Raw genomic sequence first — 12,877 nt, forward strand, 5'->3', positions numbered from 1 at the left:
CATATCATACAAATAATCTCCTTTGCTGAAATCACCTGAAAGGCATTCAAAACCAGTCCCTAGAATTCCTGCACGGGTCTCTCGCGGCATGTTAGTTTAGAGCTCAGCCCATGCGAGCATGAAGAACATGCTGACTCGTTCTGTGCAGCAGCTTTAGACACAGCTCAGACATGCACACCTTGCATGCCAGCAGCCCTGCAGCTGGGCCTGGTGCTGTGCGGCCGTCCCGAGAGGAGAGCTGAGGGAGGCACTGTGAGGGGCAGGCTACCCACTCGAGCGGCACACTTCATCACATGGCTCCCAACAGCACAAGGCTAATTCAGACTCCAGCCGCTCCTCCCTAACAGCTTCCCTCTCAGCCAAGGAATGTATGTGTGAGATCCTATTAAACAGTTGGCTCAATGTGGAAACTGAATCCTACAAGAAGTCCCAACATAAAAAGCTCTCTTAAAAAAAAAAAAAAAAAAAAAAAAAAAGTCCAAGGAAAAGGTTGGATTTCTCATGAAGAACTGTTTTTTCTTGTCCAAAATGAGATCTGAATAATTTAATTCATACCCTTGCCTCCACTGTCCATAAACAGAACCAAATCAAAGCAAAATGGCTGTTCATGTGTGCTTTCCTCCTTGTCTCTGCCTCTTACCACTGGCTTTAGATCCTCCAGTCTTTTATGTAGATGAACTTGGGAATCTTTGGAGGACAGTACATAAAGACTGTGAGCCTTGCTCTTTTAGGAAGTTTAGTGTCAGACAGCATAGCTAGGCTCGGGAATGCTGGGAGTGGGTTAAAGAAGTGGGCAATGAAGATGAGCCCTCACAAGCAGAGGGAAATAGAGTTGGGCCCCCATGGAGGACCCAGCTAGACACACGACAGCAGAGGGAACTCCTGCCCTCCACGGTGGCAAGCTGCTGCGTTTGGGAAGAGCGCAAGAGCAGCAATGATTGACATGCTCTGTGGCCTGTAAGTCTGTGGGAAGGGCTTCTGTCTAACATTTCCATTACCTTAATTAAGGGAGTTCTTCCAAAAAAGAATCCGAAAAGGTAAGCAGTGATGTCGTTGCAGATGACGCTTGATATTGGAACAAGGAACCTTGAAAAGATTAGCAGAGAAAAGTCTGTGTGATTAGACAGCAAACGCTTATCCCCTCTACAGCTCAGAGTGAACCCACGTTAAACCCTTTAGCTCACACAGTGGACAGAGCAGAGCATAGCACAGGGCAAGGCCTAGGAGAAGCAGAAAATACCACACACGCTCGCTCCTTTAGCCAGGAGACGAAACAAAATCTATCTCTAAACTTAGAACTTAGAGAATGCTGCTAAGGAAACTATTAAATAACCAATCTCTATAGTTTTACATTTTAGTTTTATAAAAAATAACTTTCAAGAAAAGCAGCCTTGTGAAATGCAAAACAAGTCACTTGTGCAAGCAGAGACTAAAGTGACAAGTCATGCCAGGCTCTTAATGCAAATTCTCCTTCAGGAAAATTATTAATCTTAATTCGATTTTAGCTTATGTCACACACTGATAACTTTGCAGAACCTATTTAAATAAGCAACATTTCTCCCTCAATTGAAAGGTTTTATATGATATTCATCCCTAAACTAGAGTGTTTATACAAACACATGGACATTGTGGTAAGCTGTCAGGAGGATCAATTTATCCTGGCAAACTCCAGATAGCTATGAAAGATTCTAGTTGGTGACTTTGCGATGGATGTGGAGGGGGAAGACTCGTGTTCACTGTCTAGATGCATGCACAGAGAACTTATTAAGCCTTTCTCCATTCCTGTTCATTTCTAATTATGAATCTGGATTACTTTTAATTAATAAAAGTGCTGTCTGAATCTGCAAGCCCAAGTGCTGTGGAGCACCCAGTTCTGCACACACACAGTCTAGAAGCTTGCTCCTTCCTAGAAGCGAAGCAGGACCTGCCCAAGTGTCCCCTGGAGAAAAGGCACTTCTCCAGCCTGCTAACTGAAAGCAGGACCTGCCCAAGTGTCCCCAGCACTTCTCCAACCTGCTAACTGAAAGCAGCTCCCACCTACTTTCTGCGCTCCATGTAAATAACATCTAACCTTTGTTTTTAAAATACAACGCTGGGGTTTGTTAGCATCTGAAACCCAGTTCCATGGGTTTTGGGGAAGACTTTCTGCATTTTGCTTGGAACTAGAAGAAAGAGTCTTCAGTCTCTGGGTAGGCATTCTGTGCTGGGTTGTCAAACAGTAAGAGTCAGTGAGATAGCAAGTGGTCTCCATGCAGTAGTGGAAACCAGAAAGCTACTGCCTGGAGTTAGGGGGTTTAAAGGGCAACACATGAAAACAGCATGCAGCATAACACAACACAATCCCTTACCATATCATGCCTTCAAACAGATTTTGGATGACAAGATGTGACTGAGTAACGGTTATCAGTAAAGTGACATGGGTCCATGCGAACTGTCAACAGCCCAACAACACAGAAGTTAGCAAACACGGCTCATCAAACAGCCAATTAGCAAGAGCGATTTTGAAACACAAGTTTTCTGCCATGACTTCTGATCAAACTTTGTAAGATAGGATCATACAAACAAAACAGCATGGTTAGTAAATTACACTCTTCACATTGTCTACTAAAACCCTGAAATAACAAAAACATTTAGCAAAATTATTTTAATTTATAGATAAAAGGAATGCTAATACCAGTGAGACATACTATCAAGTTTTTAAAAACACAAAGAAATAAGGCGCCATCTTGGAGCACTCGGTTGACAGCATCACTGTGGTATGCGGAAGCAGTGCTGGTCTCTGAGAGCGGCACAGTTAGCATGCTGAAGCTGCAGTCTCTCCTGAGTTTCCTGACAACCTTCCCCTGCAAAGAGTTATTCTAACTTCGAATGCTTGAAACCCTCAGGATTCAACTGCCTTTACAAAGCTCCATCCTTTCATGCTGAAAGACCATCTTTCTAAGTCTGCTCAATGACATGATGCAATTTCAGAATTTCAAGCCCTGTGCTGTTTCCCTCATCACCCCCCCCTTGGCCCTCAGCCTGAGGGTAGGCTGTTTTAGTGACTATAGCACAATTACTATGAGCAGAACGTGAACCAAAAACAGTCATTCTGTGTACTCATCAGATAAACTGGATTGGCAATTAGGAAGTGATTTTTTTAAATAATTCAGATTTTTATTTACTCTTAAACATTATTTATATTTTAACACAATATTTTATGTGACTGCTTTCTTCTAGTCTATTGGTATACACTTAAAGGAACCTAGCACTTTACAGTAGTTACATTACAATACATCCTTTTTTCCAATAGGCAACTGGCCCTATTATACCGCACAGCTGGCCCTCTACATACAGTTAATCCTATACCCACAAATTCAGGAACCACAGGTACATGGATCAACATGCACACTTATTCTTTTCTTGTCATTATTCCCCAAGCAATAACTATTTTCACAGGATTTGATTATGTTAAGTCTTATAATTAACAGGAATTATTTGAAGTGCAAAGGAGGATCCCGTGGAACATTGAGAAACAGAAAGTGCTCAAGCGTGCAGAGTTTGTCATTCACAAGGGTCCTAGAACAATGTCCTGACAGGAGGTCTGGTTATTTCCAACCAGTCTTGATGTTCTTAGATCTCATTAAGATTTTATTCTAGGATCACCTGAAATTATAAATGTAGAAAACACTACAGATTTCTTAGCAATAATAATTTGTGGAATGTCTTCTTAAAGAAACACTTAGGTAGCCGGGCGGTGGTGGCGCACGCCTTTAATCCCAGCACTTGGGAGGCAGAGGCAGGCGGATCTCTGTGAGTTCGAGACCAGCCTGGTCTACAAGAGCTAGTTCCAGGACAGACTCCAAAACCACAGAGAAACCCTGTCTCGAAAAAGCAAAAAAAAAAAAAAAAAAAAAAAAAAAAAGAAAGGTGAACGCAACTATGGAAAACTGTTGATACACACCATGTAAAACTGCAGGCGGTAGTGTTTCTTCACCAAGCTCAGCACAAACATGCAGAAACCTGTTCAAAAACACAAGACAAGCTGTGGGATTCTGCACGGAGTAGAAGACCCCTGAACACCCCCCACACCCAAAGCCAGTTTCCTGCACTTCATCCAAGCATGTGTCAAGTCATCACTCAGCTACCTCTCCTCCTCTACAGAGAGCATCCTAAGTGCTCAGCTACCTCTCCTCCTCTACAGAGAGCATCCTAAGCACTCAGCTACCTCTCCTCCTCTACAGAGAGCATCCTAAGCAGTCTCCTGAAGGAACAACTGTGAAATCTCCAAAGTGCCAGACATATTCCATGGGAAAAATTCAATCTCTGTCTCCTACATTAATTAAATTAATTAGTCCCTTGCTAATATGGAAGCTGGAAAACATCTCAAATTATCAATTTACCAAGAGCAGGCTGACATGTTAGTGGTTGAGTGTTTGCCTAGCATGTGAGGAGTGGGGTCCAATGCTTAATCTTCAGCACAGGAAATTCCACTACATAAAATGTCCATTGAAGCCGGGGGTGGTGGCGCACGCCTTTAATCCCAGCACTCAAGAGGCAGAGGCAGGCGGATCTCTGTGAGTTCGAGGCCAGCCTGGTCTACAAGAGCTAGTTCCAGGACAGGAACCAAAAGATACAGAGAAACCCTGTCTCGAAAGACAAACAAACAAACAAATGTCCATTGATTGAGAGTATTACAGAATGTGTTCAATATCTATGAAAATGAGTGGGGCATTTTCTTTATTAATGATGGATGTGGGAGGGCCCAATCCACTGCAGGCAGTGACACCCCCGGGCAAGTGGTCTGGAATAGCAGATCAAGCAATGGGAGCAAGCCAGTGGGCCAAGATCCCCCATAGACTCAGTTTACCTTGCCTCCAGGTTCTGTCTGTGACTTCCCTCAGTGATGAACTATGATCACGAAATATAAATCAAAGAAACTCTTTCTTCCCCAAGTTGCTTTTGATCGGTGTTTTATCACAGCAACAGAAAGCACACTAGCACAGGTGTGCTAACCCACTCAGCTGTGACGTAACAGCTCTCAATGCAGTTATGTGGAGCGGGACTGGCTGAGCTGGAGGTGCTGATGCAGATATGAGCATCCTGCATTCCATCCCAAGCACTCCCCAGGAAGCAGCGAGAGCCAGTTTCCAACAGACAAAGAAAAGTCTCTATAGCCAAGAATAGAAGCAGATGAGATGGTCGAGCAGGTCGTGAAAAGTGAAGGAAAAATTGAGATACTGGAAAAGCCCACAAGACACAATACAGCAGATTAGACACAATACAGCAGATTTCAGATAATGAGTTAACAATTTTAAAACGTATCAAGCATTTATAACATTCCAGGTGCAAAATACAAAAAAAAAAAAAAAAAAAAAAGGTGAGACAGTCAAGAGCATTACAGAGCTTACTGTCCAGCTGAAGAGATGGAAAACGGAAAAATAATTTTTTTAAATTTTAATATTAGTGATTAAGGACCCAGTAAACATATGGTGCCAACTCTGAACGGGCCATGAGGAGGAGCCTGGGTTTGAACACGGGGCTTACCAACTTCCTCCTCATTCTTTTTATACTACTTGTCAAAACCCCAACTTCTGGTATCATCTTAGGTAACTTCAGAGGCACGCTGCACTGTGTGGTCGAGTCACACCCTAGACTACGGCTGAGCTGTGCACACAAGGGTTAAAGGAACCGGTAGTTCAGACACTGATACACAGTCATGGCAGCTGAATGTGAGAACAAAAGCTGCCAATGGAGACTGATCAATTACCTAAGGATCTTATAGAAACCAAAACAACCACATATAACATGTAAGCAAAACAATCCTTTGCTAAGATAATACACATGTGACTGTAGCTGCTGATGTCCTTTGGGGGTCAAGCACCCCAAACCTATCAACCCACATCACAGAACTTGCAACCACATGCTTGCTCTCATTCCTAAACAGCCCTAACCCAAGTCATCAAGCCTGGGAGACGGTGCTCTTTTTTATGCAAATCTAGTCTCTGGAGAAACTTGTACTATTTCCAGTCTTGCTGACTTTTTTCTTTGCTTCTTAGTAAAATTCTCTTTGTGACGAGATTATTTAATGTCAGGACAACTACGAGATTCTACTCAGTGAGTTATCTTGTATGACAGGAAGCAAGTCTTTGAACTTCATGGCCTCTGATGAGGGGGACAGACCCAGAGATATTTACATTTTTTCCAATAAAATATAATGTCAATGAATCAGCCTAGGCTGTCTTTGCTTTTTACATCAGCTAGGACATCTTTCCAAAGTCCTTTGGTCACGGCAATAAACCAGCATTTCCCAGTGCCCTTTCACACTCTCATCTCCTTACACCATCTCAGAGTCCAGCTCCATCAGTCAGACTCATAGCACTGCTGACGACTTAAAGACTCATCAGCACCACAAACAAAGCAGTGAGGCCGAGGTGACCGCGTTCAAAAGCGTCCCGTGGATCCACACGTTCTCAGCCGTCTCATCATTCAGCAAACACAAAAGGAAACTCACTGCTGGGCTCGACAGAGAGCTCTAAGAATTGACCAAATGGGGCACTGAGCCTCAGAGGCTTTACACAGGGTGGGGTTAGCTACTGTCCCCCATGCTGTCAGTGCCGCCACACTGAGGTCTTGAACGTTTGTTCAAAGAAGAACCAGTGACTTTCAAATGAGCTTTGTGACCACTGTGCCTATTACCGTGTAGTGAAATATATCTAGCAGAAATCACTGGGGAAAACAACCAATAGTTATTTTATGAGATTCTAAACCCTTCACGTACAGAACAGTCTGTAGAAAGTCTAAACAGAAATAACAAGAAAATCAATTCGCTGTCTGTCTCTGCTCAACAGACGCTATTCTCAAGCATGAGCTACAGCCACCAACAGTGGGAAGAAAGGAAAGAGCAGCCTCGTATACATGGACTTGTGCCCGGTCGGACTGCAAGCTGTAATCTGATACAACTACGGATCAGGAGACACTGGCGTGGGTTTAGATGTGTTACTATACAAGCACCTGAAGCTACATTAACTGGAGGTGATGGGTTATAGAATAATAGGTGACAGAAGATAGGAAAGTAGCGTACAAGCTTGAATACTCTGAAAGTCACAATAACTTCAGCAAGTCCCTGGAGACCGGAAGTAAGGCTCCAAGGCATTAAAATGATCTTACTGAATAGTTCTTTGTTTTTCTGAATGTTTACTACAAAGTACAGAGTATATTTTTTAAAAAAAAAATCCTATCTTTAATAAGACTTTTAGAATCTTGGCATGGTTTTCATTTCTCTGGCCTCCCATGGAGAGGTACAGACCAGGCCCCGGTCAGCAGCGGGCATAGGTACAGCCTTCCCACACTACTCAGACTCCACTGACTTTAGGAACTTTGTTAGAAAAGCTGGCTGTCCCTGACAGCCCACAAAACTGAGAAAGCAAGGGGCTCTGTGAAGACAGGGGAAGAAGTCGAATCAGGTTGAAGCTCAGTTGAGCATGCACGCTCATTTCTATTCGGCCCTGGCAGTCCATGCAAATGCCACCAAAGAAATGAAGATGAAGACCAACCGAAACCAAGAGGATGGAAGAAAAACATCGCCAGACTCAACAGCAGGCAGTATGGGTAGCTTCTGCAGTCCTGAGACCACAGGGCTGGCTGACAGTGTGCTCCAAAACCAACACCAAAGGTCAGTGGCGGCAAGAGAAGCACCAAGGAAAAGGACTGGCGGCAGGCACAAAGCCCCAGTCATGGCGCTCAGTCCTAAGGGCCAAGAACTTATGAACACAAAGCGTTCTCCTCTGTCCCATCTCACAGGCCACTATTAGAAGCCCGGTTTCTGCAAGGCGGGATGATGTCCAAAAAGCTGGGGCACCTGGGAAAGAACTGAATCATGAAGGCCGGAGGAGGGCCCAGGGACCTCCACTAACCACAGTAAAAGACATGGTCTCAGGTTTTTTGGACATCTAAAAACAAAACAAAACGAGAAAACCCAACCAAAAAACACTACCAGCACACAAGGGCTACATTCATGGGTAATATGGACGGCTCTACTAGGTAGGGCAGCTGATTCAGTAGAAGGAGAGTAAAGAGTTAAAAATGAATGGAGGGGCTGGAGGGATGGCCTGTGGCTTAAGAACACTGGCTTCTCTTCCAGAGGACCTTGTTTGATTCCCAGTACCCACATGGTAGCTCACAACTGTTTCCAACCCCAGTTCCAGGGCATCCATTGCCCTCCACTCCCAGCCTCCTCAGGCCTCGTATGCACATAGTGAACAGACATACATCCAGGAAAAACACTCAGACAAATAAAACGTTTAAAAAATATGACTAGAAGTCAGACAGTATTTGGCTCTATAGGAAGTTGTGGTTCAGACACCAGTTAAGTACCATAAATAATGACTTAAAGGTCTGAGATTGTGGAACACAATACGGAATTTAACAAGAAGTCAACATCAAAATAAATGATGCCAATAATAAAGGAACAGACATATTACCCACAGAAACAAGAGAACATTGGAGAGGAGTGGGGTAGGGATACTGTTTATACTACAAACTCTGGAAACTGGCTTTTAAAAACTAATAAACAGCACAAATAATTCATATATTATAGTATTATTATATTATAGTACTATAACAGTAACATGAAACACAGCAATGATGGAGGAAGGTCATTGGTTAAATAATAAAGAAACTGCTTGGCCCTCATAGGTTAGAACATAGGTGGGTGGGGTAAACAGAACAGAATGCTGGGAGGAAGAGGAAGTGAGCTCAGACGCCATGCTCCCCTCTCCCGGGCAGATGCAGGGCAGCTCTTCTGAGAGACAGACGCCATGCCACTGTGCTCCAGAGCAGACGCAATGAAGCAAGCCGCCAGGTTGGACATGCTGAATCTTTCCCGGTAAGACTGATGCTACACAGATTATTAGAGATGGGTTGATCAGGATATGAGAATTAGCCTATAAGGGCTAGAGCAAATGGGCCAAGCAGTGTTTAAAAGAATACAGTTTGTGTGTTGTTATTTTGGGGCATGAGCTAGCCATGCGACCGGAAGCTGGGGCGGCAGGAACACAGCCCGCAGCTCCCACTACAGAATGGCGCCCACGTGGATAACTGCATCCACAGAAAGCCTCAGAAAGCTTGGGAAGTAATTCTAGAACAAAATGACAGTGTTGTGCATGTTTTCTTGGTAGCAGCAATTTCTGCAGTCTGCTCTGCTTGCTAGAGGCAAGCAAGTGCTCTCATCTAAGAGAGGCTTCCTGACTCTGCTTTAGATGCAAAACCCTCAGCTCTTTTAAGAGGTCCTGCCACAAAACACTTAAAACGGTGTTGGTGAAAAGCTGAAGGCATGCTTTTCGGTTTTCAGCCGTAGCAAAAAAAAAAAAAAAAAAAAAAAAAAAAGTTGTGCTGTTTTAAAATGCTGGCATTCTGGTCCATCCTGCCAGGGAAAACTCTGACTCTGAGGCAGGAGATCAGCTACAGAGAGAGCATTTGAGTGTTGTAGCTTGTTTGCTGGCAAGGACCTAGAAACGCCACAGAGTTGTGATGATAAACATGGCTACAGCTGGTACCTCAGCCATGAGGCTGGAAAGCTAAGGAATGGGCTGAACCCAGCCGTCAAAGCCACCGCTTTCATCCTACTGATATTGCTTTAAAGACTCGTGTGGTCAGAAAAAGAGAGATATACAGTAAAGAGAGATTCAAAGACAAAAAAAACTTTAAATTATTTACAGTGTGTTTAAAAATATATGCAGACTGAAAGTTAAAGTTCTTAAAAGTAAAAAAACAAAAATAAGGAAGTAGTTGGGTGTGGTAGTACACACCTTTAATCCCAACACTTTGGAGGCAAAGGGAGATTGACCTCTGTGACTTCAAGGTGTGGTAGCACACGCCTTTAATCCCAATGCCTGGGAGGCAGAGACAGAGGGATCTCTGAGAGTTCAAGGACAGCATGGTCTAAAGAGTTATTCCAGGACGAAGATATATAGAAAATATAAAATAAAAGTAAAAGTAAATGAAATAGAGGTTAAAATAAAGCCGCACGAAGATGGAAAATACAATGAGAATCTTGATACTATATGCTATTATGCTCTGTTTGAATTGTTTGAATGCTGAGGAAGGAGCAACAGCTGCTAAAAGATATTTGTTTATAAATGTTGCTGAACTAATCCAACATGGATATTTTGAAAATACCTTGACTTCAGAATTTGGATCTAAGGATATGATACTTTGGAAAAGAGTTTCTTCTTTTGTTTTCACAGAGAATGAGACTATGGATTGCTTCTTCAATCCCAATATGGTATGATAGACCACGCCCTCCTGAAGGGTTGCTGTGAACACCCTTAAAAAATTGCTTCGCTCAACTGCCAACTGAGATGAACCTAGCAGACAGGTTATCCCATAAAAGACCCGAATAACAGCGCCCCCATTCAGCAGAAAGCAGTTTGGAGAGAAAAAACTGGGCCCATGTTCCCATATATTGTTTATAAATGTTCTTTTACATTTAAAGGGGGAGATGATATAGGTATGAATAATTTACATTGCTATAGATTTTAATGTCAATTTTGTTATAGATATATGTATTTCTGACCTTGATTAAGGTATTGTGATTGTGTAGTTCATTTTAAAATGTAATGTATATAGGTTGTTAGTGGATAATTATCAATAATAGTCAAGCTTGTAGTCATGTTAGTTAGATTTTCTAGATGTACATAGATATATTTTAGATAGGCATTCTTCATATCTTTCAAAGATTATAAAATATGGCATTTTAAGTGTTTTAATAACTTAGGGTTTTTCATGACAATGAGACACTCTGCTCCTGGCAGCACCAATCTACTTCAAGCAGACGATGAGCATCAAAGAGGCACCTTATGGAGTTTGATAGCCATTTGGGCAAGAAACTGCTCTTGCCTGGACTATTGCATAAACTGGACACAGAGAACCCACAGAGAGAGGACTACTGAACTTGCCTAAAGATGAGATGATCTTTCGGGGTTCCTGATTCATGAAAGAGTCTGCGAGACATTCTGCAGGACACAGCAGATAGTGACTGACTGCCTTTGAATTTTCCTGCTTTATGGAAATGTCTGCTGGATACCATGGGCCTGTAGGCCGAAGATGGATGCCCCAACAGTACAGAGAAATTTTGGGTGACTGTCCAGGCAGTGAGATGTCTCTGTCATTTCTAGAGTTTGGAAGTTGCTTATTTCTTGTTTGCTTAGGTAATATTGTATCTTTCTGGAGTCTTTGATGGAGTTGAAGAATAGTTAGTTATAGTTTTCCTTAGTCATGATAAAGATAAAATAGATGTAAATATTGTAATTTTTACTTGATAACTGTTTTGTTATATGTAATTTTGCTATCTTAAAGTTAAAGCCTTCTTTTTTTTTTGTTTAAACAGAAAAGGGGGAAATGATGGAGGAAGGTCATTGGTTAAATAATAAAGAAACTGCTTGGCCCTCATAGGTTAGAACATAGGTGGGTGGGGTAAACAGAACAGAATGCTGGGAGGAAGAGGAAGTGAGCTCAGATGCCATGCTCCCCTCTCCCGGGCAGATGCAGGGCAGCTCCTCTGAGAGACAGACACCATGCCACTGTGCTCCAGAGCAGACACAATGAAGCAAGCCGCCAGGTCAGACATGCTGACTCTTTCCCGGTAAGACTGATGCTACACAGATTATTAGAGATGGGTTGATCAGAATATGAGAATTAGCCTGTAAGGGCTAGAGCAAATGGGCCAAGCAGTCTTTAAAAAAATACAGTTTGTGTGTCATTATTTTGGGGCATGAGCTAGCCATGCGACCGGGAGCTGGGGCGGCAGGAACACAGCCTGCAGCTCCCACTACACAGCAAGATTGCAGGGTTAATGGCAGAAGACAGACTGGAGACCCAGCACTTGCCAAGGAATGTGGGACCCTCAATTTGAGCACCACTAAAAGCCACCAAAGAAAATAAATGAACAAACTTGGAGAAGCCAGAAGCCACTACAAAACGTTTTCCTGCTAACTTCACTAACTTTTTAAAACATTAATAACGTGCATTCCTATCTCCCAAGGAAAGATTCCATCTCAAAACTGACTTCAGAGAAAGAAACAGAGCACGGACATGCACTGAGGAGCAGGCAGCCCTGCCTCGCAGACTACAGAACTTTAGGTGACCTCTCAGCAGGGGCCACACCTTCCAGCTGCCAAGAATTCAAAGGGACCAATTACCTACAAACTGAAGGAACAGGAATATTCTAATGCCTATTTCTAAGAACGCATCTTCTGTAAACACATCATCAATAACCTTGTAAAGATTTATTTTACCGTATGTGTACATTTAGCCTATATGGATGTGTATATGCAGAAGAGAGACTGACAGTAGTGATTCATGACGAGCATGCTGAGACTCGAACCTGGGTCTGTGGCAAGAGCAGCAAGTGCTCTTAACCATTGAACCATCTATTAATAACATTTGGGGTGGGGGTTGGGGACAGGGTTTCTCTGTGTAGCACTGGCTGTCCTGGAACTCACTCTGTAGACCAGGCTGGCTTGGCAATCACAGAGATCTGCGTCTCAGAGTGCTGGGATTAAAGCTATGTGCCACCACACCTGGCTACAATTTTTAAAATTAAGGGAAGAAATCAGAAAACAGATTGGATAAAATATCCGATCTAAAATGTGGAAAATCCTTTAGGAAAAGTTTCCCGTCCTCTCAAAGCCCCCAGACGTTCCACGTTGGGTTCCACACCCTAATCGGCAGCAATGAGAAAGGCACTGGCGTCCTGGAAGCAAGCTTGTCCACAAAACACGCCTTCTCCAGCAGATTGTCATACAGAAGAGTGGTTCTCAATCTGTGGGTCGCAACCCCTTTGTCAAACCCCTATCTCCAGAAGTATTTACATTACCATTCACAACAGTCGCAAAGT

The 12,877-nt window shown here is 43.0% G+C and overlaps 1 protein-coding gene across 2 annotated transcripts in view; it reads right to left on the reverse strand.

The window, feature by feature from the left end:
• The window catches only part of Cds1 (CDP-diacylglycerol synthase 1), a 64,070-nt gene that overhangs the window by 12,683 nt on the left and 38,510 nt on the right, over positions 1 to 12,877 (reverse strand). For both annotated transcript variants that reach the window (XM_057772839.1, XM_057772840.1), the window contains 3 exons: positions 3,944 to 4,002; positions 2,349 to 2,431; positions 999 to 1,086 (listed from right to left, as the gene is read on the reverse strand). In XM_057772839.1, coding sequence (XP_057628822.1) covers positions 999 to 1,086; positions 2,349 to 2,431; positions 3,944 to 4,002 — 230 coding nt within the window. The remainder of the gene's footprint in view (positions 1 to 998; positions 1,087 to 2,348; positions 2,432 to 3,943; positions 4,003 to 12,877) is intronic.

Source organism: Chionomys nivalis, chromosome 6 (assembly GCF_950005125.1).
Source record: "Chionomys nivalis chromosome 6, mChiNiv1.1, whole genome shotgun sequence".
In the NCBI taxonomy this organism is placed as follows: domain Eukaryota; kingdom Metazoa; phylum Chordata; class Mammalia; order Rodentia; family Cricetidae; genus Chionomys; species Chionomys nivalis.